At 38.3% G+C, this 27,619-nt stretch overlaps 1 protein-coding gene across 3 annotated transcripts; it reads right to left on the bottom strand.

Annotated features, from left to right (window-relative positions):
* Positions 1–715: 715 nt before the first annotated feature.
* Positions 716–25,242, bottom strand: LOC140453520 (serine/threonine-protein kinase PDIK1L-like). Of its 3 annotated transcripts, none has more exons than XM_072548265.1 (3): positions 25,136–25,242; positions 4,801–5,102; positions 716–3,134 (listed from the first exon to the last, which is right to left on the bottom strand). In XM_072548265.1, exons 2-3 carry the CDS (start codon positions 5,083–5,085, stop codon positions 2,394–2,396), a joined length of 1,026 nt encoding a protein of 341 aa, XP_072404366.1. In that variant the 5' UTR covers positions 5,086–5,102; positions 25,136–25,242; the 3' UTR covers positions 716–2,393. The 3 variants fall into 3 exon arrangements, with proteins under 3 accessions (XP_072404366.1, XP_072404365.1, XP_072404367.1); XM_072548264.1 differs by lacking the exon at positions 25,136–25,242 and adding an exon at positions 24,965–25,110; XM_072548266.1 differs by lacking the exon at positions 25,136–25,242 and adding an exon at positions 24,858–24,951.
* Positions 25,243–27,619: the final 2,377 nt, after the last annotated feature.

Raw genomic sequence — 27,619 nt, 5'->3', positions numbered from 1 at the left:
TGTTCTTCACAAAACCGTCTTCTTTTCCACAAACTCAACACATGGATCATGTGACAAAAACATAAATGAACCATAGATGTTGCACAAATAAGATTTTTCTAAATGGGTATCAGAGTTAAAAAAAACAATCGTACCTCCACATCCTTACAAAAAGAGTGCAAATAATATAGAACAGGCTAAGGATTTTTTTTTTTAAAAAAGTACTTCCCCATTTACCTGCTCCACCAACTATTTTAAACCTGCCTTTTTTTATAAAAGGCAACCAAGATACCTCATGCAGCAACTTTGTATGCAACTGCTCTACACACCCTACACCACTAAATAACGAAGTCCCTGTTAATTTAAATCACTCTCAGCTATTGTCATGGGACTAGAACTTTACTGTCTGGGTTTAGATTCAATTAAATGGAAATCCCTTAAAATTCAAAAATTGTTCAAATAGGAACACCACCTGAGGGTGTTTAGAAAATTCTCATGGGTTCTGATACTCTGAGATTTTTGTGGCAAAAACAAAGGTCTGAATGGCTACATAATCTGACAATTTAAGGAAAAATCTGTGGCAGCCCTTTCCCATCAACAATCATGGATCCCAAGCATGAGGTTAGTAACTACAAACAATGTTTTAGTTAGAATTTAGTTTCTAAAACAAAAAAAAAGTCAGATTATAAACTTATCTAAACCATAAATGTTGAGGAGCAAAAATTGAATACAAAAATAGTTTTCATATAATTTTAATTATACATATTACATTTAAAATAAATTACACAAATCTTACAAATTTCACAGTAAAGTTTACGTATAGTTTAATACATTTTGTTTTCAGTAGAAAGGTAACCCATTTGACAAGATAGTGCCTTGAAGTTTAAAAATTTCTACATTTTGTAGCCTTATGTAATAATGCATGACATCACCATTACACCCACTTTAACTTTTAAATAGTTTCCATTTGACCTGATGAATCTTATATGTGCAATACCCTTGATACAGCAACATGGCAATGACAGTAGTCAAAAAGGCATAAAGTGGAGCAGATAGACGTTCTGCAAAACACCCTTATTCCCTTCCATCTGCACAATCCATTCTAAATTACATCTTCTAAAAGGACAATTATGGGATTACATTTCTATTGCATCTTTCCCCATACATTTCCTTCCCCCCCCCACCCCAATTTATGCTAGTCCAAATAACGTCATATATCAAAAAGTAAAGAAAACCTCAAATTTAAATTATAGCCAATATAATGAAAGTCCTAATTCTACTTTTAAATGGCCTCTTTACATTTAACTCAGAAGTATGGTCATCTTTTCCATGTTCAAACTGGTGAAACTTCCTTCTTTAGAAGAAAAAAAATAACAGAGCAGACATTTCAATATGCCCAAAAGGACAGGGTATTACTACTGGGGTATTACTGTCCCATATTCCACAAATTAGAAGATCAATTTCAACATGGAGACAGACAGCATTTAACACTTTTCAAACCAATTTGTAAAAATAAAGATTTGGGGTAGAGGAAGAGGAGAAATATATTTCTTAAGAATATATATTAAAAAGTCAGCAGTCATGAAGTTCAGGCACCACCTTGAAAGCATGTATGTTGACATTTTACTGTTAAATAACATCAATTTCAAAATTACATTTGTCTCAACTAAGACAGTGTTGGAACACAGCTCAATACACCATCAACATTTGGTGGGATTTCTCAATCAAGGTCAGTTAACTTAGCACCAGCCTTCTCACTGTCAAGGCATTAACAACATAGAAAGTTGTATTAATGCCAATAAATTCTAAAAAGTTAATTGGTTGTCATTTCCAATAAGAATTAAGTTGTGGTGGTCTAAGATTTCTCTGAAAGGACCTTAAAAGGGGCCAGACCACCATAAAATCATTTAAGAGCACCACTAGATTATCATAACAGCTTAGATCAAGAGTTCTTATGAGGTTTAGGGTGGGCATGGAGGGAGGAAGAGGACAGTCTGAACGTATGGAACAACTCATGAATAATTAGTGATTAATTAAATTTCATAAAATCCAACAAATGGCATTCCATCAGAACCATACAATAGATTATGTCCTTCAGCACCAAACAAAATTTTTAAACTAGTGACATATTCAACAAGGGATTTGCAAGCTATGGGTCAGAATGTTCAAAATTCGTCAATTGGGATCTGGTTATGTAACAGTAGTGGTGTCAGTTTTGAGTCAAGGTGTAGGAATAGCAACACCTTAGAAGTGCAGGTTAAATTGAGCTAGTTAAATTTTGAATTTACACTTTGGGAGCCTAGGGTGGCAGAAAAAAAAAGTTGCTTGCCTACAATGTCAAACCTTTGGCAAGTCTCAAAATTGGTCAGAGCCAGCCCTGTATACCACTTCTTATTTTCACATGCATACTCAACTTACGCAGTCCGGCTGCACTCTCTGCATGTGATTTTACATATCCTCAGTTCTAATTCAAAAGCATCAGGTCTGTCCTGTGGATTTGCTGCAAGCATTTCTTTAATCAATTGTCTCATTCCTGCATTCATGGACTTTTTCTTAACAGGAATGTTAAGTTCCATCTTGGGGTTTTCCAACAGTGCCTCACCGAGGGGCACAATCACTGCTCCCTGACGCACATAGCTTCCCAATAGTTCTTTCTTAGTTTGCGAATCTATAAATGTAATCCTTTCCAACATGGCCCAAATGATGACCCCCAGTGCAAAGATGTCAGCTTTAGCTGTATAATGGCCTTCCCAAACTTCTGGTGCCATGTAAAAATCTGACCCACAAGCCGTCGAAAGCCAACATCTGTTCACGTTAACTGGTTCTTTTTGATCTGCTCCCAGCCCAGAGCAGACTTTACTCAGACCGAAGTCTGCCACTTTTAGTACAGGCCCTCCTCCTCCAGCTTCTGATCCGGTCTCAGTAATCAATATGTTATCTGGCTTCAGGTCCCTGTGCACAATTTGATTTTTGTGTAGAAAAGCCAAGGCACTACTGAGCTGCAGCATGAAACTAGTGTTGGTCCGACGGTTGGGCTTTCTCGATAGCAGATACTCATTCATGTCCCCACCATCACAGAAATCCATTACAAGCCAGAGATAGTACGAACTTCTAGAATCAAAGCTGAGTTCCCCTTTCAGTGAAGTTTCCACCAGCTTTAAAAGCAAATACAAATAAGATTTTGGTCCTGTTGAACATACATATAGAAAATATAGCTTTCTGGCTGGTGAGTCTCCATTCTTATTTAGAGCTAGACATTTCAGAATGCCACAGCACCTGACTGACTATCAAAAATTTACATGGAATTATTACATTTATCAAAGCTTGCATTAGTTTAAACAATAGTCAGCAAAAGATAGATTTTAAGCTTTTCGTTAAAACATTTTTTCAGTAAGATTCATAATAGCAACCATTTTAACTCAATAGATAAAAACATGACACCCAAAATGGATTTGAAAATTAGTGTTTTAGTCAAAGTACATGCCTCCAGCTTCTCATCAACTGAAATTTTGGAGATAATTGTTGGCAGATGCTTAAATGATCAGCCTAGTCGGGGTACGTTCATTATTTACTCCACTTGAATAGTCACAAATAGTGAGATAAGAATTCATCTCCCAAGACAGTGGGCTGATCTCCAGAAGTTGGGAGGAGTAGAACGACTTAAAAGAAGTTGGGGCTAAGACCACACAGGCAATATGCGACATCTCATGCTTAACAGGGTTTTCAAATTTATCTTATTTGGCAAGCCACATTCATTAGGTTCATGGAAAACTGGTCTTAAAATTAAGCAGTGCCTAGTGTCTCACTTCATAAAAAGCATATATAAAATCATGAATGTGAAATAATTACATAAGGGACATCACCTAATGGCTAGCTCAAAAACCAAAAAGTAAAAGGCAGAATATATTACAGAAACCAGTAAAACCCTTTTGAATCTCTATACACTGGACATTTACACAAGCCCATTCTCAATCCTTGCACATTTAATGCAATACTGAGCTACACAAAAAACATTATGGAGATGCAGCCTCAGAAAAATATCACCTCCCATTGTTCGCCAAGTATTTAATGTTTGAGAAATTCAACAATAACTAAAAAAGGGTTAAAACATTGTCATGATGAAGAATTACATTGTACTTTCTATTAATTTTGCAACAAAACTGTTGAAATGAATCCACTTCTAATGGAGCATAAATGCACATAATTCTCCCTTTCTTCTGTTCTGAATTAGAAATCTCACTTTAGAATCTTAGGACAATAAATGATTGGCTTAAAACCCAAAGAAAATCACTGTACTATCATCAGCTCAACTGCACAATCTGCATCTGCACCATACTACCTACACATAGCTTGGATGTTCTTGATGCAGACAAGATTCTTTACTCTGCAGTATTAACATTCTTCACCATAAGTGATAATGCAAAATATGTTGGGGTATCACATTTTCTCAGATCAGATAATACAGCCATCACTAAACTGTAGTAGTTAGGAGAGATCATTTTAAACCATTTTGGATATTAAGAGACTGCCTGCCATTCACCTCTCAAGCTTACTTCATTGTAGCAACATCACTGGAAAATGTTATAACAAATTGATATAGATCAAAGAGGTGCACACCACTCTTACATTCAGACCTTTGCATCCAAGTTTAGGGATTTTGTCATCTTTGTAGTGAGATATATAAAAAGCATCCATTTTCAAAAAAAATTAGGAAAACTTGGATGTTTTTAAACCACTTATTTGGCCTTTATTTCCCTGCCTTTAATACAGATTTATCATCAATAATCTTTTGCAAAAAGAAAACATTAAACTTTTACTTGCCTTTAAATAATGAGAAGAGGATGATCCATGTGTCATCTTTTGCAACATCCCATCTTTTTGCAAGATGCACTCCTCTAGGTGGATCACATTAGGATGAAGGCTCTTGATACTGCTTAATGCCCAAAACTCTCGCAAAGCCAGTTCCACATTCTCAGGTGCATGGCACCGAATCTTCTTCACTGCTACCCGTGCTCCAGTCTTTCTTACCACTGCTTCATAGACCACACCATAGCTGCCACGTCCCAATTCACGTACCAGGTTGTACTTTGGCTCTCTACTCGCCATGGACAATACTTGAAAAACTGCAGAGAATAAAAAAAAGAAAAGGCAAATAATTCCCGAAATACAAAATTAAAAAAACATACAACTAGTTTTTGGAAAAAGAAATGGCACTAATGAAATGGGAGATATACATCATGACTTTTTATGAACAGACTTTTTTTTTTAAAAAAAGGAGAATGGTGTAAACCATTTTTAATTTCATGAAATAAGACTAAGGATTTCAGTTTCTGTGGAGGGAAACAGCCTTGCATAATAATGGTATAAAAATAATAAACATCCTTTCAGAAATTAAATACATTCCACATTCTATGTCAATTCTTGATCATTGAACATTAGAATTCTAATGCATACTACCAGCAGTTTAGCTGCTAGATATCTAACAAAATTGTTATCTAGTAAGCTAAAAAAAAGGAAGGCTAAGCACTTTGTATGCCTGGTCGGCAGAAACTGAATATACAGAATAACATGATAATCGTTTAAATCCATTTTGATGACTGAATTAAGCATCAAACTGGGGACCTTTCAAGCAATACAAGAAATGTTATTACTGATATTTACACTGCTGCTTTATATTTAAAATAAAAATGTCTGAAGTAATGACAAGATCCTAATTGGTCACTAGCTCATTTTTTAAATGGTGGCGATTTTCAAATAAAGCAGAAAAGCTTAAATTTTAAACTTTGGATTGCAAGACAGCTGTGCCCTCATTCCATCACCCCAGGCTCTCAATTGCGAAAAAAAGTGCCATCAGCTAAAGAAAATTTCCTTCATGTTCGCAGCACAAATGCCAGTCATGTCTGTGCTGGTTCTTTGCTTGAGCAATCTAAATTGAATCCCAAGTTCAACAATTCAATTTTTAATTGCTTCAAAATGTTAATACAACTGAAGCTTTGAGGAACAAGCCTTTGCTTTATTCAATGAATTAAAGTGGAAGGAGCGTAAATGTACTTTGGATTAAAAACAGTAACAGAGTTTTTTTTTCCCTTTGCTGTTAACAAAAAGTTACAAGATGTTTGAAAATGCTGACTCGCCTGTTGTCTATTGTTTTTATTTTAAATGCCCAAGCTTTGCTATTTTTATATTGGACCTTCTGTAAAAGGTCAAAGCTAAAAAGTAGTAATTGAAGAATGGATGGGGGAAAAAAAATCAAAAATAATTGGTTCAATTTAGAGCTATCAAAACTACATTCTCCCATTCTTAGAATCAAACTCTTATTACTTTTGAATACTATATACCCAAGAAATGTTTTTAAAAAAAGGCTTAAAATAAAATTGGGGCAAAACAGAAAATGAGTCTCTCAGAGTCTCAAGTATTCCGTATTTCTACCCAATACAATATACAATCCTATGACACACATTTCACTGAATTATATTTCTGCAAATGTCAAAATAGTTTTCAGCAAGACATGACATGCACACTGTCAAAAGGTAAGCCCCATCAGATTTGCTGGATGCCATAATCCATGCAAGCCCATTTTGTCCACTAATCAGTGCCTAAGTACTTAAACTCAAGTCACATTTTTATGCATAGGACCAACTTTGACCAAGTCACCCAATCATATATACATGAATGTGTTTACAGGCTACAGTATCAGTCAATGGTCTCAATTGTATGTTCCAAGATTACACTTTGCAAGTTTTCATAAATTTTTAATTCACCCATTAGACTGGACAAAAAAATGTGGAAATTCCATATTCAAAAGTAGAAAATGGGCTATTAGATCTACACAAAATATCCAAAAACAAAAAAAAGTTTGAATAGCATGTTGGCCAATGTTGCTAAAATAATTACTCACATCAGATTTCCTTTACACAGACAAGATGCAGCACTAAACTGTTATTTTCCTTTTGTTAATATTAACATTTTAAAACCAGTAGAAAAAACAAGATACGCCTTTAGATAGCAACTTGCCAATATGTTTAAAATTCACATATGGCTGTACAAATTACAACCATATTCACTATGTACTTAAGGTCAGAAGTCACATGACAACAGGTTATAGTCCAACAGGTATATTTGAAATCTCAAGCTTTTGGAAAGCTTGTGATTTCAAATAAATCTGTTGGCACTATAACCTGCTATCATGTGATTTCTAACCTTGTCCACCCCAGTCCAACACTGGCACCTCCACATCAGTCACCAGGAGCTTAAATAGATATTCTTGATTTATAAATTTGAATAGACAAATCTACTCATAACAGAAAAAAAAATCCAAGTTTTTGTTTCCCAGCTGCAGCTCTGCTAATGGCTGTTAATTTGCAAATTATTTCCAATAGAAAATATTGCACACAATGGTGATACAAAATTATGGTACATAAAAATAATGGATAATTAGTTCCATTTACATTGTTTTTGAAATCCAACCCTTTCACAGGATTTTGCAGTTCAAATTAGGCAGCTGATGCGAACAAATAACAAACAAATGCCTTAAAATACTATCACTGAAGTAGCAGTCATAGCGTTTTGAAGTAACCAGAAAACACCCAGTTACTAGCTACTAAAATAAAAGGAGATAAACTAACCTGCATCTTCTGGTCCAGTGTGGCAAAAAGATACACAGTATCCAGATAGGAACATGAAATGCGCTATTTGGCCCCTCTAGCCAGTTGTACCATTCAATAAAGTAATTGGTGACTCGGGAACTAACACCCACCTTTGTGTGATATTCCATTATACTTTTGTACCAAAAAAATCTCAGACTTAAAACACTGCCAAAAGGAGATAGAGTCAAAGCTTTTCACCTGACATTATTAGGTTTAGGACACAAGACTGGAGAACAGGAACACCAATTTATACAGCAGGAGTAGGCGGTGCCATTTGGTAGTACAAAACTTGGCTACTACTGAATAAAAACACAGTTTGTTGAAGCTTTTCATCATTATATTTCATAAGAAAACCAATTCAAGGGGAATAGCAACATTTATATTGCATGAGAGGAGAGACTGATTGGTTGACAACTGGATTCTGCTTGCCATGGAGAAAATGTACCCATTAATGTTGATGCCAGTCTGGTTTAAAATTTAAGCCAGGAAGATTAATTCCAAATATCAGGACATTACACTGAGAAATGAACCAACAAATGGCTGTCACCTATTTTTCTCATGTACTATAATTGCCGTTTTCCCTTGAATTGGTATTGTTGCCAATTGTCCTGTCATGTGCAATACAAAAAGCAAAATATATTTTTTTTTCAGGAATACTAAACCTAACCATCATTCAAAATTCTTAGGAGTGACCGTGTCAAAGACCTCTTTTCGCTTGAATGAAAAATGTAATATACAAATTCCTTTTGCCTACATTATTTCACTGAGATTTGGATGAGTGGGCAAATACATGGCAGATGCAGTATGATGTGGATTATCCACTTTGGTAGCAAAATTTATCTGAACAACAGGTTGGGAAAGTGGTGTTCTTGAACACTTGAAAAGTATACAAGTATATGTAACAGATAGTGAAGACATTTGGCCTTCATAGGAAAGGAATTTGAATACAAGAGCAGGTATGTCTTGCTGCAACTATGCAGGCACTTGTAAGACCACACACAGTAATGTATGTAGTCTTGGTATTGATATAGCAGCTTTTGATATTGATATTCTGGTTTGAGAGATTGTAAAGGTGGTTTTCCAGATTGATCCTGCAATGGCAGTATTGATGAATAAGGAAGTGAGTGAATTAATTAGGACTACATTCACAAGAAGGTCAAGTAATAGGAGCATCTGTCCATCCCATCTTCAATGACTAGGGAATTCAGAACCAGGGTCATTCTAAGGGTAAAGACTTTTGGGGCAGAGACAAAGAGGAATTTCTCCTCAGAGAGAGTAATGGGCTTAGATAATTCTCTGCCAACAGGAAATTATTGATGTCAACACATTGAAGACCATCAAGAAAGATTTAGATGTAGTTCTTTAGACTAAAAGGGATCAAATGAAATGGGGAGAAAGCAAAAAAAAATACTGAGTTGGATAATCAGCCATGATCATATTGAACGACAGAGCACGCTCAAAAAGGGCCAAATGGCCTACTCCTGCTCCCATAGTCTATGTTTCCATTAACACACAGAACTGGGTTTTATAGATCACTTCTTGAACATGCAAATATATCTCAGAACCCAATTAAACGCTTAAAATTTTTGTTTAAATCATCTTGAAAATTATGGATATTTAAAAGTTCACAATTAATCCAATATCAATTGCTGGTGGTGTAACAGAGTTCCAAACTTCTAACTTTTGCGAACAGAAATGGTTCCTAGTTTCACTCTTGAAAGGTCTGGTTCTAAACTTTTATACTACACCCCTAATCCAAATCATTTTCAACATCAGAAACACAGTTTCTCTATTACCTCTCTTCATGAGAAGAGCCAAAGAAAACATCAGTGGATGAAAAGTAACTAATTCACCAGAAAGAAGAATTAAACACTTTGATGATGATTCAAGTAGGGAATCTTGCAAAGAAAAAAACATCTGCCAAAAATAAAGAGCTTTTAGCCCCCCCTGTTGCTGACTGTTTTAGACCTTTACAGATTCACCACTTTGTATTCATATTCATTTTTTTTTTAAAAAAGAGAATAATCATTATCTACACAAATAAATGGAATAATGTTCGGCTATTCCCCAACACAATTCCCAAACTTGACCATGATGGAAGTGTTTAATAGTTTAACAATGGTTTAGAATATTTTGTGAAGTCAGTTTTCTCTTTATACCATTCCGAATATCACTCCAATACTAATGGATTTTATGAAATAGATCAAATGGTTTAAAGAGAGAGGTTGAAAAATATCCACCTTATCTCCCAAGATTGGGAAGGTGATAGCCTAATAGTATTAAATCACTAGACTATTAATCAAGGGATACAGGGAATGTTCGAAGGACCAAGTTCAAACTTGTCATGGCAGATGGCAGAATTTGAATTCAATAAAAATCTGGAAGCTTAAGAGCCTAATTATTACCATAAAACTGTTGTTGATTGTCAGTAAAAACTCATCTGGTTCACTAATGCTCCTTACGAAAAAAGCTGCTAAGAGTGACTCCAGACCTACAGCAATATGATGGACTCCTAACTGCCTTCTGGGCAATTAGGAATGGGTGATAAATGCTGGCATGATGCCCACATCCTGCAAATTAATTAAAATAAATTCACCAACTCAAAAGGTTCTAGAGCACACTAGTTCCATCATCTTTAAAGCAACATTTGCTTTGGCTTAGCCACATTACTTCACAGATGACAGGTATCCAAGACCTTCCATACACAGTGAATTGGTTAATAGGTTATATTTTCTGAATATTAAGTTTCTTCTACAAGATATGAAGTGGCATACATCACCACAAAACAAGTGGGAGACAGTCACCAATGGCCATTACCTTTGAAGCCTGATTATTTGAAGGGTGTTTGAAAGAAGCAATGAGAATTGAAGAACTTAGTTTGTTCAGAATTGGGTCCAGAATTGAAAAGAGGGCAACAAAACTTCTCAGCCTACTGTCTTCATCTGCAGAAAGAGACTATGAAGCCTGATTATTAAAAATCACTTAGCATTGCTCAGGAGATTCAGAATTCATCACTAAAGTTAATAATCTCATGCAATTAAAGACTGCCAAAAAGAAAAACAACATAAAACAGCCAAGTTACAATCTATCTTCCCTTATACCTGGTGTAATTGAACCTCAAAACAGAAAACCATAGAAAATACATATACCACAATCAAATAAGTTTTTGATTGGAATCTATTGGCTCATCTGCCCCTTACAATCACTGTTCTATTACTTGGACACTTCTACTTTTGGATGGAGGTTTCTAATGGTATTTGTCAACAAAAACAAAAGTGATAACATCACAATTTAATCACAAAAACCTTGCCAGCACAATTATACAATATTAATAGCCTACAGATGCCAAGCCTGGGTTTCCTTCGTGAAAAATTCTTAAATACACTGGAAATACTATTTTACTTTATTCTATATCTAACATTTGTTGAAATTATCCTACAAATACTCAATCTGTTCCAATGCCAGAACCAAGAAAGGCCGTATTTACACCTTACCTTTCAAGTCCACTCAAGTAGATAGAAAAATATTATAGATTTTACTGCCGTTGCATAGCTATAAACCTCTTGACAATAAAGTTCATATAGTACTTTGAATTTGTTGGCTTTACAATAGTTCACAGGTTTTTGCACAACAAAATAAAAGTGTTTACAATATCAAAAGTGGTGTTTTTAATCCTATACAACCTCCAGCTGCATTTTAGTTGAATATGACATCACATCATTATGACCACCAACTTAGCTCAAATTTAGGTGAAGTTAAATGTTGGTGATTTATTTGTTGATTTTTTAAAAAAAACAAACCAACCATTAGCAAAAAAAGAGATTCTTGTGTCCAACCTGCCCAAAATTCTAGAGTCCTTCAGTCAGCTTATTACAAACATTGGTTTCAACTGTATGGCAACAATATCAAAACTGTCAGCAGAGTCCATCATTACTCAACAAAAATGGTTAAAAGCTGAGTCTGCACATAGACTGAACAACAATTCCACAAACTGCTGTCAGAGGGTGCATTATTACTGAGCAACCCCCAGCTACTCAAGTACAATCATATAAGTGAAGGGAATTTTTGTGAACTTAAACTTGTATGCTGTTCATCTCATTCTCTGCACCTCCCCCCAAATATGTTTAGCAGTTGCAGCTTGTCAAATAAAGGTACAACTGGCATTTTAACAGAATATCAACCTTTTAACTACTGCCAAGCACACTCAAATGGTCTTGAAAAGTTAATGATATTGTGGAAGCCAAAAGTCAGATGTATACATTAATTTTTTTAAAAAAGGTTTATATTGTGTAAGAAAAGAGATGTAGGTTTGCTTGCTGAGCTGGAAGGTTCATTTTCAGACATTTCTTCACCATACTAGGTAATATAAACAGTGAGCCTCTGGACGAAGTATTGCTAATGATTCCTGCTTTCTTTTTATATATGTTTGGGTTTCTTATGTCATTTCCTATTCTTTTTCTCAAAGGTCAAGTCAAACAGAGACACGCACAAGAATTCCTAGAAGCATGGCATTCCAATCAGAAATCTATCAACAAACACATTAACTTGGACCAGATTTACCACCCTCTGAGAAAAAGAACATGAAATGACATCACCAACCCAAAGAAACCCAAACATATAAATAGAAAGCAGGAATCATCAGCAATGCTTCGTCCAGAGGCTCCCTGATGATATTACCTAGTATGGTGAAGAAACGTCTGAAAATGAACCTTCCAGCTCAGCAAGCAAACCAACCTACATCCAGAACCTCAACCTGAGCTATAAATCTTCTCAAAACTCACTGTCTCTATCTTTCCCCACACAAACTGTGCCCTTATTCCCATCTTTAGAGATTTTTCTTTGCTGCCTCAAAACACATGACTGTAAATTCATTTGCAAAAGGAGCACCCACTGATAATTCAAGATGGGGGAAAATTTTTGGTCACTTTACATTCAAGATCAGTTGAATTCTTTAACCAATAATAGATTCCTCCAAACAGGTTTGGCTTGCAATGCCTTCAAATGAAGGTCAAATAAATTAGGTCTTGTGGAATTTATCACTTTCAAACTAATTTTTCCTACAGAGATTACAAGGATCTCTAGAATACTGGACAAATAATCAAGATCATTTTGCCATCAGCAAATACAGCACTTTTTAAACACTCGATCTAACTAAGAAATAGAATGATTCAGCTGCGAGGACTGATGTATTATTGGATCAAGATCCTCTACAATCAATATTTAAAAAAGGATTCTTAACTGAACTCTTTAGGTTATGAGTGCTAAAAATGAGGGTACAGAATTACATTGCAACTGTATATTAGTCATGTAATTCCAGTATACATATCAGTCATTATAAATTTGACCAGCCAGATTATCTAAGTTTGCAATGACGCCTAGGGCATCAATACATTAATAAACAAATCATTTATGTAAATGACAAAAAGTAGACGACCCAGCACCGATCCTTGTGGCACTCCACTGGTCACAGGCCTCCAATCTCAAAAACAAACCTCCACCACCACCCTGTCTTCTACCTTTGAGCCAGTTCTGTATCCAAATGGCTAGTTCTCCCTTTGTTCCATGAGATCTAACCTTGCTAAATCAATCAATCAGTCTCCCATGGGGAATCTTGTTGAACGCCTTACCGAAGTCCATATTGATCACATCTACTGCTCTGCCCTCAATCTTCTTTGTTACTTCAAAAAAACTCAATCAAGTTTGTGAGACATGGGAGGTCAGGTTGTGGCTCTACAGGACATTGGTTAGGCCACTGTTGGAATATTGTGTGGGGTTCTGGTCTCCTCCCTATTTTAAAAAAGATGTTGTGAAACTTGAAAGGGTTCAGAAAAGATTTACAAGGATGTTGCCAGAGTTGGAGGATTTGAGCTATAGGGAGAGGCTGAACAGGCTGTGGCTGTTTTCCCTGGAGCAAAGGCAGAGGGGTGACCTTCTAGAGGTTTACAAAATTATGAGGGGCATGGATAGGATAACTAGACAAAGCCTTTTCCCTGGGATCAGGGAGTTCAGAACTAGAGGGAATAGGTTTAGGATGAGAGGGGAAAGATATAAAAGAGACCTAAGGGGCAACTTTTTCCACAGAGGGTGGTACGTGTATGGAATGTGCTGCCAAAGGATGTGGAGGAGGCTAGTACAATTGCAACATTTAAGAGGTATTTGGATGAGTGTATGAATAGGAAGGGTTTGGAGGGATATGGGCTGGGTGCTGGCAGGTGGGACTAGATTAGGTTGGGGATATCTGGCCGGCATGGACAGGTTGGTCCGAAGGGTCTGTTTCCATGCTGTATCCATCTCTATGACTGTATGACTCTAAACAGCAAATGAAAACGTTTAATTAAAATAAAAAAACCAACAACTGTCAGTCTACATCCTAAGACAGCAGGGAAGCTAACATTTATGTTTAAACCCTTGTCACAACAGCTGGGCATTTGTTCTAAATTGATTTTGGCCCATATCTCTCTCAACCCTTCCTATTCATGTACCCATCCAGATGCATTTTTAAATGTTGTAATTGTACCAGCTTCCACCACTTCCTCTGGCAGCTCATTTCATACATGCACCACCCTCTGTATGGCAAAAGTTGACCCTTAGGTCTAGTTTAAAATCTTTGCCATCTCACCTTAAACCTAGGCCCTCTGGTTTTGTGGCCCCCCAATTCTCAGGGAAAAGACCTTGGCTATTCACTCGGTCTATGCCCCTCATTATTTTATAGACTTCTATAAAGTCACCCCTCAGCCTCTGATGATCCAGGGAAAATAGCCCCAACCAACTCAGCCTCTCCCTCTAGCTCAAACCTTCTAATCTTGGAAACATCCTCTTAAATCTTTTCTGAACCCTTTCAAGTTTCACAACATCATTCCTATAGCAGGGGGACCAGAATTGGAACACGGCATTCCAAAAGTGGCCTAACAAATGTCCTATACCCTTCAGTTTTTAAATTTTCTGATAATAGAAGAAGATACAAGCTAAAAATAACAGCATTTTAGAATATCTGGTCTGCATGGATGAGTTGGACCGAAGGGTCTGTGTCTATGCTGTACAGCTCTATGACTTTATGACTAAAGTACTATATCCAGTACGGACAATTCTGCTACAATTCCAGCTAACGTTAATATTGAAAAAGTTGTATCCTGGACTGAAATCTAATTTGTCAGAAATCAAAATTGAATAAACTACAACTATTTACAAATAGCAAATTGAATGTTTTAAAACACATGGTAAAATACAACCCTATTAGCACTCCTTTGCAGTGCTCACATGAGAGAGAAGTCCCTTCTCCATTAGCTCTACACAGAGTTGAATTTAACTGTATCTTCAATTCCCAGGCTCGAGAATCTGATAGCCTCTTACTCAAGTGTTCATACATCTGAGCTCACACTTTCTCAGCTCAAAATAACCTCCTCAGGTTTTTAAACCAAACACTTCTGGCCTGGAACTTTCAAGCTAAACTTAATAGATTACTACTTTAAGAGTTTGAAATTATCTCCCATCTTTGGAAGTAAAGATGTCTTTCACATCCATATACAGAAAAGACTCCTGCAAACCTGAAAGCTATGGATATTTCCCACTAGCCAAAAGAGCTTTGCATCCTTTCATTTGAAACCTAATGCATAACTGTTTGTTCTTTTCATTCAAAACTTTTCCAATACAGATAAGTTTGTATTAACCTATAAGAACCAAAATTTTTTAAAAAGGTCACCACTGCCATAAAAATACAAGTTAAGCTCTTTTATCCATTCAAAATCCAAATGCCACAAATTCAAAATCCAAAATAAATGATAGCAAAGTATATGCAAGTCATACACCTTGCAGAGTGGACAAGAACATGGCCGATGGAACAGAATGTGGAAAAAAATGTGAATTTCTCTGCTTTAAGGCAGCAAACAGAACAGTGGAGTCCACCATTATTTAATGGTAACAGATTGGGTAGGAAATAGGTTAGTTTATTTACCTCCTCCACCCCCCCCCCCACCCACAACTGTTTGCAACAAAATTAAATTCAAACGATAGCATTTCAACAGAAACCTTCCACTATTACAAATTCTGCAACCACCCTACCCAACTAATCCACATTCCCTTCCTTCCCTTCAAACTTTTGCTTCTTAAAACTGGTGTTCAAGAAATCCTCTACCAGAAAGGTGCAGCTTTCAGACAACCACTAGCCCTTTACAAAAATTTCACTATACCCTCACACTAGAAATTTAGTAGACCTACATTATTTGTAGAGACTTTCCCTCCCCGTCTGTACTTTATGAAAATTATACTGTGCTATCTACTTAAACATAGGACCAACTGTATTGTGAACAAATTTGCTAACTATATAAGGATAGGTGGAAAGGGAATCTGATGAGTCTGCAAAGGGATTGTAGATGGATTAAGCAAGTTGGTAAAAAATTGACAGATGGAATATCATGTGGGAAAATGGGAGGCTATCCATACAGGATTAGCAGAAAGTAGATGATTATTTAAATGCACTACAATCGGCAGGTTCTGCAAAGAGATCTCTGTATCTTTGTGCATGAAGTCACAAAAACCTAGCAGCTACAGCCATTCTATCCTCAGACCTACTCTGCTAATCAGTTCACTGCTGACCTAAAAGTGACCTTAACACTACTTCTTTCCTTCCTTTCCCCCAAATTTCAGCTCCTTTGAACAAAAATCTACAAGCTTGATGTTGAATATATTCCACGATCCAGTCTCCATTCTTTACAGGGGAAAAACTGTAGAAACTACTATCCCTCTAAGAGGATAAATTACTCTGCCTGACAAAAATGCAGGTACAGTAAGTAATTAGAAAGAGAATGCTGACTTTATTGCAAGGGAAAATCTTGCTGCAGCTCCACAGGGCATTGGCGATACCACATCTGGAGAAATATATCCTATTTTAGTCTCCTTACCAAGAATGAAGATCAATTTATACTAAAAGCAGTTCAGAGAAGGTGAACTTGATCAATTCCTTGGAGAAACAATTGCTCTTGTAAAAAGGAATGGTCAAACAAGTTGGGTTCAGCCAATACTAATCGAAGTTTAGCATACTGAAACAAGGGATACTGAAGGGGATTGACAGGGTAAATGCAGACTCATGCAGAAATCTAAAACTAGGAGACAGCTTGAAAATAAAAAGGTTTCCCACTCAAGGAGATGAAGAAGAATTTATTTTTTTGAGGAACAATAGTTTCTAGAAATCTCTTCCCCAGAAAACAATGGAGGTTGGGTCATTGAATACATTTAACACCAAGTTAAGTAGATTTTTGATCAACAAGGGAACTGAAATTTCTGTTTGTCTGTCACGAAAGTGGAGTTAAGGTCACCATTAGAGATCAGCCATGAATTCACAGAATGGCAGAGCGGGTAGGAGATGTGGAATGGGTATCTGCTGTTTCTGTGTACTGTACATAATGTAAGCAAATGTCTAAAATGGTAGATTGGGGCTCAAATATTAAATAATTGACTTTAATATATCACTCAGGTCATAAATTGATTCTAAACTGACAAGGGAGGATTCAGCTCAAAACATTCCTTTCTCAGAAATCAACCAATGGCACTGAAAAAGACAAGAATATTCTCAACTTCAGTTTTTGTTAAGCAATGGATGTGCAACTAAGTTGCCATACCAGATAAAACAGCCTACAAAAGGAAAAGGTTTTAGTTTTACTTAAGATAGGCATGCAGCGAGATAGAGTACAGACAGCATAGATTAAAATAACAAAACAACTTTATCCTGTTCACAGTAAAGCAGTAAGAATAGGAAAGCATGGGTCTATATAAGACTCAAACGATTCCAAACCTATTTCATGTGCTGAAAGGAAAAGCTAATTAATCCATGGCCAACTGATGAATATTTTAATGATAGTTTAAAAAGTTGAAGAAATTGAAGAGAGGCTTCATGAACCTACTCCTGAAAACCATCTGCTACTACGCAGCAAAATTGAATGGGAAATATTGACATAGCAACTTAGAATGGTAAACAAGGAAAAGACCAAAAATCACAATGACAGGGTAAGTTTGCAGTCAGGAAGTACAAAGCATGCACAATATGCGCAAACAGGTTTTCGAAGTTTAGTATGCTAACATGGAAAAAGATGTTCATTTGCTCTGGTTGAATACATCAGTTAACTGTAAAAAAAAGAATTAAACGAGAAATGCATTCAACTTGAACTGTCAAAGATATAAATACATTCAGAATTCCAAAATTTAAGTAAAATTCCTTGGTACTTCCCGCATTTTTAAAGCTAACCATTGAGGTATTTAATTGACCACTGGACACTAATCAGCCATTAACAAAGAAAGTACAACCAGAAAAAAAAAGAATGATTACTCCACAGAATGTACTGCGAAGATGCAGTGCCTTCCAGGGATTAGACAACATCAAAACATTACAGAAGGTTCATCATTACACCATGTGATGCTATCCCAAATGAGTATAACATGCTTAGAGGGTCTCAGATTAAACAAGGCTTTCTTCTGTATTTGGTTTCTTAGAACTTTGTCCCAAAGGAACAGATGCTACTCTCCTAATATCAAAGCACTATATTGGAGTTATACTGAAGCACTGTGAAAAGTCCTGTCATAGAGATGTACAGCACAGAAACAGACTTTCAGTCCAACTTGACCATACTGACCAGATATCCCAACCGAATCTAGTCCCACTTGCCAGCATCTGGTCTCTATTCCTCCAAACCCTTCTTACTCATATACCTACCCAGATGCCTCTTAAATGTTGCAATTGTACTAGCCTCCACCAGTTCCTCTGGCAGCTCATTCAATACACGTACCATCTTCTGCATGAAAAAGGTTGCCCCTTAGGTCTCTTTCATCTTTCCCCTCATCCTAAACCTATGCCCTCTAGTTCTGGACTCCACCACCCCAGGGAAAATGCCTTGTCTATTTATCCTATCCATGCCCCTCATGATTTTATAAACCTCCATAAAAGGTCACCCCTCAGTGTCTGATGCTCCAGGGAAAACAGCCCCAGCCTGTTCAACCTCTCCCTATAGCTCAAATCCTCCAACCTTGGCAACATCCTTGTAAATCTTTTCTGAACCCTTTCAAATTTCACACATCCTTCTGACAGGAAGGAGACCAGAATTGCACGCAATATTCCAACAGTGGCCAAACCAATGTCCTGTACAGCCTCAACATGAGCTCCTAACTCCTATACTCAATACTCTGACCGATAAAGGAAAGAATACCAAATTCCTTCTTCACTATCCCATCTACCTGCAACTCCACTTTCAAGGAACTATGAACCTGCATTCCAAGGTCTCTTTATTCAGCAGCACTCTCAAGGACCTTACCATTAAGTGTACAAGTCCTGCTAAGATTTGCTCTCCCAAAATGCAGCACCTTGCATTTATCTAAATTAAACTCCACCTGCCAATCCTCAGCCCACTTGCTCATCTGATCAAGATCCCATTGTCATCTGAGGAAACCTATTTGCTGCCCACTACATCTCCAATTTTGGTGCCATCTGCAAACTTACTAACTATACCCCTTATGCCCACATCCAAATCCTTTATATAAATGAGCAAAAGTAGTGCTCCCAGCATGATCCTTGTGGCACTCCAATAGTCACAGGCCTCCAGTCTGAAAAACAACCCTCCACCATCCTCTCTACTTTTGAGCCAGTTCTGTATCCAAATGGCTAGTTCTCCCTGTATTCCGTGAGATCTAACCTTGCTAATCAGTCTCCCATGGGGAACCTTGTCAAAACACCTTACTGAAGTACATATACTTCACGTCTACCGCTCTGCCCTCAATCCTCTTTGTTACTTCTTCAAAAGAACTCGATCAAGCTTGTGAGATATGATTTCCATGCACAAAGCCATGTCGACTATCCCTAATTAGTCCTTGCCTTTTCACACAAGTGTACATCCTGTCCCTCAGGATTCCATCCTACAACCTGCCCACCACCAACGTCAGGCTCACTGGTCTATAGTTCCCTGGCTTGTCCTTACAACCTTTCTTAAAATAGTGGCAGCATGTTAGCCAATATCCAGTCTTCCGGCACCTTACCTGTGCCTACTGGTAATGCAAACATTACAGCAAGGGGTCTAGCAATCACTTTGCTTGCTTCCCACAGTTCTCGGGTACACCTGATCAGGTCCTGCTAATTTATCAGTTTACGCATTTCAAGACATCCAGCACTTCCTTCTCTGTAATATGTCATGTCATTTTTCAAGCTGTCACCATTTATTTCCCTACATTCTATATCTCCCATTTCCTTCTCCACAGTAATCACTGATGCAAAACACTCAATTAATATCACCCCCTCCCCCCCACCAAATCTCCTGCGGCTCCACACAAAGGCCACCTTGCTGATCTTTGAGGGGCCCTATTCGCTCTCTAGTTACCCTTTTGTCCTTAAATGTATTTGTAAAAATAGTTTGGATTCTCCTAAACCCTATTTGCCAAAGCTCTCTCGCCCCTTTTATCCCCCTCCTGATTTCCCTCTTAAGTATACTCCTACTGCCTATCGACTTCCAAGGATTCACTCATCTGCCCACAATCAGCTTTTTAAAGTTCTTGCCTAATAATGTCAAAATTAGCCTTACTCCAATTTAAGAATTCAACTTTTAGATTAGATTACTTACAGTGTGGAAACAGACACTTCAGCCCAACAAGTCCACACCGACCCGCCGAAGCGTAACCCACCCATTCCCGTACATTTACCCCTTTACCTAACACTATGGGCAATTTAGCATGGCCAATTCACCTGACGTGCACATCTTTGGACTGTGGGAGGAAACCCACACAGACATGGGAAGAATGTGCAAACTCCACACAGTCAGTCGCCTGAGTTGGGAATTGAACCCGGGTCTCTGGCACTGTGAGGCAGCAGTGCTAACCACTGTGCCACCGTGCCGCCCACATATCTGGTCTATCCTTTTCGATTGCTATTTTAAAATGAATAGAATAGTGGTCACTGGCCCCTAAGTGCTCCCCCACTGACACCTCAGTCACCTGCCCTGCCTTATTTCCCAAAAAAATGTCAAGTTGTGCACCTTCTCTAGTAGGTACATCCACATACTGAATCAGAAAATTGTCTTGTACACACTTAACAAATTCCTCCCCATCTAAACCCTTAATACTATGGCAATCCCAGTCTATGTTTGGAAAGTTAAAATCCCCTACCATAACCATCCTATTATTCTTTCAAATAACTAAGATCTCCTTACAAATTTGTTTCTCAATTTCCCTCCGACTATTAGGGGGTCCATAATACAATCCCAATAAGATGATCATCCGTTTCTTATTTCTTAGTTCCACCCAAATAACTTCGCTCGATGTATCTCCGGGAATATCCTCCCTCAATACAGCTGTAACGCTATCCCTTATCAAAAAGGCCACTCCCTCACCTCTCTTGCCTCCTTTTCTATCCTTCCTGTAGCATTTTATCTGGAACATTAAGCTGCCAGTCCTGACCTTCCCCAAGCCATGTTTCAGTAATTGCTATGATATCCCAGTCCCATGTTCCTAACCATGCCCTCAGTTCATCTGCCTTCCCTGTTAGGCCTCATATTTAAATAAATGCAGTTTAATTTATCAGTACATTTGACTTTTCAAAAATGGTAAAAACGTGACATTATGTTTATACGTGAGATGCTACGAATGACCACAAAGCAGCAACTATGGGATATTAAACAACTTTGTGTTATTTCTATGGTTCATGATTTCCTGGCCAAGAACCCATTTTTCTTCCTAATGCAAAGCATTAGGGTCAATTATCATCACACTTGTCATAAAGTATTTATGGATGAGAATTACTTTAAGAAATTATTAAATATAGAAACTACTCAGCTTCATTTAACTGAAAAAAAATCCATATATTTGAAAGTCAATTAGTCCACAGTTTATTTTGAAAACTGGTAGGTATTGGAGAATGAACATTATGAATTTTTGTAGAAATTGTGAAACCAATTAGCTCCAAACCTTTTTAAAGCAAAGGTGCGACATGAATTAAAACTTAAGACTTAGTTAAAATACTCACTTGGATACATAATATTAAAAAAGCCCCATTTATATACAGCATTGAAAATAGTTTATAAGTAGTCTTGTGAAACCAGTCTTAATACATACACTTCCCCAACATTTAAAAAAAAAATAAACACTGGAAATCGTAATAAATTGGCTCAACTAGAAACAAAACGTAATCATTCAGCAAATGCCTGAATGTGCCTAATATTGACTGATATTTAGCACAATTGCACCTTTAACTCAAGCTGAATTGAAGAAAAGCAAAATACTGCAGAGTCTGGAAATATAAAACAAGAACTGAAAATGTTATTCTATTATAATTTTACTGATCCCCCACCCGGCCCCTTCAACAATGTCTCTCTCCACATTTATTATTTAAAAAATCATTTTGAAATAAAAACACTTACTTAATTTGCACCTTAAAACATTAAGGAACAGGGGAAAGAAATCATTTAAGTCAATTAACATGTTCATTCTTGGTTCTAGTTAATTTGAGGTACCAAATCATCATTATTTCACCCTAAGTTTAAAACAGCCTAGATATTAATTTTAAAATTATTGCAGGAGCTTTAAAAAGAAAAACACACGTATAACAACATACAAGAATGGAGGTGGCCGTTTAGCTGAAACGGTTATTTTGTCACAGAGAGGGATGTGAACAGCATGGGTTCAATTCCCACACCAGCTGAGGTTTGCCACAAAAGATCTTACCTTCTCAACCTCACCCCTCACATGGTGACCTTTGGTTTAGTCCTAGCTCTCCAATGGGACAACAGCTCTAAGGCCCAGTAAGACTATGGCAATTTTACCATTATGGGAATCATGGAAATGTCCTCAGGTCTGCCAACAATGAATTTAATTTTTTTTTTTTAAAAATGGTTACTTGGAGGGGGTATCATGGAGCCATGTACATCCAGAATCAGCAGTTTCTGCAAATGAGTGAAACTTGATTTGAGCAAACATAGACCAAAGACCCAATTTCCAAAAGGTGAAAATGAGACAATGACTGCTTTTGACATCAAGACAGCTATTGACGCTAAGTAACAGAGCGCAGCATTAAGGAATCCTAGCATAATTGAAATTAACAGACATTGGGAGAAAGCTCTTCACTGGCTGGAATCATAAGCACAAAGCACTATGCTTGTCGTTACTGGAGACCGAGCACCTCAATTTCAAACCATCATTGCTGAAGTTAGGTCCGATAATCTTCAGCTGCAACATCCCTCCAGAATAAAATTTCAGAAACGTAAATGGTCACTGATGGCACTAGGAATTAGAAGTAGTCCATTTGTTTCTTTGAGCTTACTGTGATATTCAATAAGGTCAAGGCTGATCTGTGGTCTCAGCATTTTCCTAACTGTTCCCTATTGACTCTACTGTCCATTAAAAACCTGATTTAGCCAAATAATTTCAATAACCTAATTTCTGTTTTCTCAGGAAAATTCCATTGGCTAATAGTCCTCAAAAAAATTGCCTCATGGTATTCAATGCAGAATTCCATACCATTCACAACTTCTCAGGAGTTGAAGCAGTCAGTATGCACCAGACCAGCACAATATTCCAGCTTAGGTTGGAAAAATAACAACATTCACACAGTAAAAGTGCTGAGAAATGACTATTTCTAACAAGAAAGAAAACTAACCATTTTCCCTTGACAATCAACAGCATTTCCATCAGAATCCCCACAACTAAATTCTAGGGGGTTACTAGCTCCTAGGAAATTAAATTGGATCAGCCACACAAATTTTGCAGCTATAAGCAAGCTACGATGCAAGATTGCAGATCCACAATCGGCATAGCAATGCCATTCACTGCATTGACTTCCAGTTTGCAGAAGAAAGAAACATTGGTGCGAACGCTGGCTACAAGTGCAAGTCAGATGGGAACCCTGCAGTGAGTGACTTAGTTCCCAAAGTCATCCACATTTAAAAAGTGACAAATCAGACGTGTCACAGAATTCTCCATTGTGCACTTGTCTGGAAGAGTGCAATTTAAACAAGACCAGAGATTAATCAAGACCTAGAGAGGATAAAGCAACCTCATTGTTTGGTACCCCATCTACCACCTCAAATGCTTACTCCCTCCTTTATCTACAGTGACAGCAGTGGTTACAATCTATAAACTATCTAAACTTTAATACTATTATAGTATGGATATACAGAAATAGTATCTACAAAATGATCAACTTCCAAACAAAGCTCTACACATAAAAAGGATAACAGACATATGGTAACATCAACTCCTCTCAAATTCTTTTCCAAGTCACACAATCCTGACTTAGAACAATGTTTCCTTTCCTTCATGAGGAAGCTCTGAGTGCACCTAGACAAGATCTACAGCAGTTAAAGAAAGGAGCTCATCACTTTACCAGCAGCAATAAACATTGGCTATTAGCAATACTCCCATCAGTCAACAAATATGAAACAACATTCCTTGTTACATGGCAACAAAAAACCCAGTTGACAATAGCAAGAGGGGTTCCTGCACTGAAACTGGTAGACATCTCAAGCTGAAAATGTGTTGCTGGAAAAGCACAGCAGGCCAGGCAGCATCCAAGGAACAGGAGAATCGATGTTTCGGGCATAAGCCCTTCTCATCTCAAGACACAGATGTTCTAGATTCACAATACCACTTCAGAGAGTGGAGCAAATAATCAAAGTTGGTTTCAATGGAGTACAACACTGTCAGAAATGCCCATTCAAATGAATGTAAACATAACCGAGACCACATTCCCCTACGCACCATCCCCCCCCCAACCTGCTGGCAGATAATCCTCTAGTACTAGCCAAAGAGGAAAGTTGTCAAATGCACTGTCCCCTCATCTCTCAACCAACATCTAAAACAGATTATATTCTTTCAGTGCAGTATACAGAACCTGATTACCACATTTCCATATCAGAGTAATTACCTAATTTCAAAAGTACTTTATTGGCAGCAGAGTCCTTTGAGGCCTCACGAGGCCATGAAAAGTGCTGTACAAATTCAAAATTCAACAGTGCTTGAGAGATCTATTTAATGAATATCTAATCGTTCAAGAGAGCTACGAGGTGTGTGTGTTGGGGGGGGAGGGAAACGTTGCCAACGGACACAGAGGTAGGAGCTGTGGTCATGTAGGGAGCAGCAATCTAAGATCTTGTAAATGCCTCAAATACAAGAAAAGTATGGCCTGGTCTGGCCCTCCTCTCCAGCCTGTTTTCCCTCAATGGAGCCGTTCCTGTAAAGCGCCTGCGGATGGAAATGCAGGCAGAAGCTCACCAATCGCCTTGAATCCACTTGGGCCCTGATCGGGAACTGCAGAAAGTCAAAACCGTATATTATTAACAGAGGAAAAGGGCTTGCAAGCCGCACTGAGACTTCAATACCTCCTCCCCCACCACTTGGGATTCTCATCAGGGTACGAGCGGCCTGTGAAAGGAGAGGAGATTGCGGAGAAGCAGGCGGCCGTTACACCGCTCGCTGGTTATTAATATTCATCCGTATGTGCGTGTCACAGTTCGATGTATGGACACATGTGCCTGTACTTTGTTTTCTACCTCAGTCGGTTGGTGCCCGCTGCTCGCCCGCTCTGCTCTCGGCCATTGCTTCTCTAATCCCACTCCCGCGTTCCCGCTCGCTCACGCCGGCCGCCAATGCGCGAGCTCCGGCTTCAAATAACTGCCACTCACGCACGTGCTCCCGCCCCGTTACGCGCACCGCCCCCTTCAGCCCGTGGTCCAATCGGAAGCCTCAAGACCACCCTCCTGTCAATCACCATGCCACCCGCCCCTCCGTCAATCACACAGCCGCTCCTCCGTCAATCACACAGCCGCCCCGCCCCCTACCGCTCTCCCTGGGCACTTTCATCTGATGATGACCCAGGTTCTTGGCTCCACCCACCCCGTTTACTGTCAGTCAGGTTCAACCACCCCGCCCCCATCTTGAATTCTCAGCAGGTATTGGACGAGGAGGAGGAAGGGGAGCCGTATAAGCTCCGCCCTGCGCCGGCGCTGTCATTGACGTTCCCACTTCCAAAAGTAACCCCGCCCCCTTCACGTGAGCGCAAATTCAAAATTAAGTGCATCAACTGGCGGGTGTCATCCAGATGACCTGACTTCGTTATCCTTCCATTAACAGTCATAACAACGTGTTGTAGATGTTAAAAATTAGAGAAGTAGAGCTTTGACCAAAAAAATTTGTTGCTGTGGTTGCTGGAAACCAGAAACAAAATTTGTTGGAAAACTGTGGAGGTCTGGCAGCATCTGTGAAAGCAGAAATCAAAGGTTACCGTTTCTGGTCCAATGACACTTCAGAACCAGTTCTGTTTTTGTAACTTTCTGTTTTATAACTGTGAAAAAGGCCCTTCGGCCCATTGCGTCCAAGTGGTCACAAAGCATCCATCTGTTCCAATTTCATTTTTCCAGCACTTGGACCATAGCCTAGTAGGCCATGATGTTTCAAGCTTTCATCTAAATTCTACTTAAATGTCTTCATGGATCCTGCCTCCATCCCCCTTTCAGGTAGTGAGGTCCAAATACTTACCACCCTCTGGGTGAAAAATTGTTTTTTCAAATCACCCCTAATCCCCTGGTCCTCACCTTAAAGGTGACCGCTGGTTACTGACTCAGAGTCACGGGAACAGACCCTTCGATCCAACGCATCCATCCTGACCAGATGTCCTCATCTCATCCAGTCCCATTTGCTCCTTTACTAAGGGAAAAGGTTTCTCCCTATCAATAACTCGTAATTTTGAACACTTTCATCAGGTCACCATTCAGCCTACTCTGCTCTAAGTAAAACAAACCCAGTCTGACTGGTCTGTCTTCATAGCTGAATTGTTCCAAACTAACCAACATCTTGGTGAATCTCTTCTGCACTAGTGTTCCCTCTTTTTTTTTTGAACAGCAACTACTGAAGCCAGAAGTTAATGCTGCATCTGTTGCAGCTGATTGTTGTGCATGGAAATTTGGGGTTGCTGTGCATCTGCAGCCACACAGTTGCTCTGCCCCCTCTCTAACATAATCACAGTCTTCCTATTCTGTGGCAACCAGAACTCCACACAATATTTCACCTGTGGCCTTATTAATACTATGTGCAGCTCCATCATAACTTCCTAGTCCTAGTATTCAATGCTGGAAAAGCACAGCAACACATTTTTCAGCTCTGATCTCCAGCATCTGCAGTCCTCACTTTCTCCTAGTATTCAATGCCTCAACTAATAAAGGCAAGTATCCTGTATACCTCTTGACCATATTATACCTGTCCTACTGCCTCAAGGATCTACTGACATACACATAAAGGTCCATCTGATCTTCTGTATTTCTTGGTCAACTACCACTCATTATGTACTTGTCAGTCTTCCCAAAATGCATCATCTCACTTTCCTCCTTGCTATTTTTTGTCTGAATCTGAAATATAAACAGTATAGTGAAAAGGTTTTAAGGTAAGCGCAAGGTTGGCTGAGTGATAGCAAACATGGTAGTAATGAGTGATTGAAAGAAGGTAGAAACTACAGACAGAAAGGGAGGTCTCTAGGGATCAGTTCTGAGATTACTGTTTTTCTTGACACAAGGTAATGACCAAGACTTGAGTGCTAAGGATACAATTTTGAGATTTGTCGATTATACAATATTTAGAAATAGTTGAGGATAGTATTAGATTTGAAGAGAATATAAGCAGGAGGAAGGGGCAGTGGAGTGGAACATAATATATTTCATAGGAAGAATGACTAAAGTTAACAGAGACTAAAATATACAATTCTAAAGGGGGTACAGGAACATCTGGATCTCAGGGATATGTATATGAATTATTGAAAATGCTAGTGTGCGTTAAGAAAGTGGTGAAAAGGAATATGGCATCCTGAACCTTATAAACGTAAGCATTTCAGGAAGGATCTGAAGGTTATTGCAAAGGTGCAGAAAATATGAGAATTCTTGACAGAGTAGATAGAGAGAAATTTCTCCCGTTGTTATGGAGGTTGGCAGGTTCAGGGGTGAAGGTTAGATTCTTACTTCTTGGAGGTGGTCATTGTCTGGCACTTG

Source organism: Chiloscyllium punctatum, chromosome 27 (genome assembly GCF_047496795.1).
Source record: "Chiloscyllium punctatum isolate Juve2018m chromosome 27, sChiPun1.3, whole genome shotgun sequence".
Lineage (NCBI taxonomy): Eukaryota > Metazoa > Chordata > Chondrichthyes > Orectolobiformes > Hemiscylliidae > Chiloscyllium > Chiloscyllium punctatum.
This window is presented reverse-complemented; position numbering and strand designations above follow the sequence as displayed.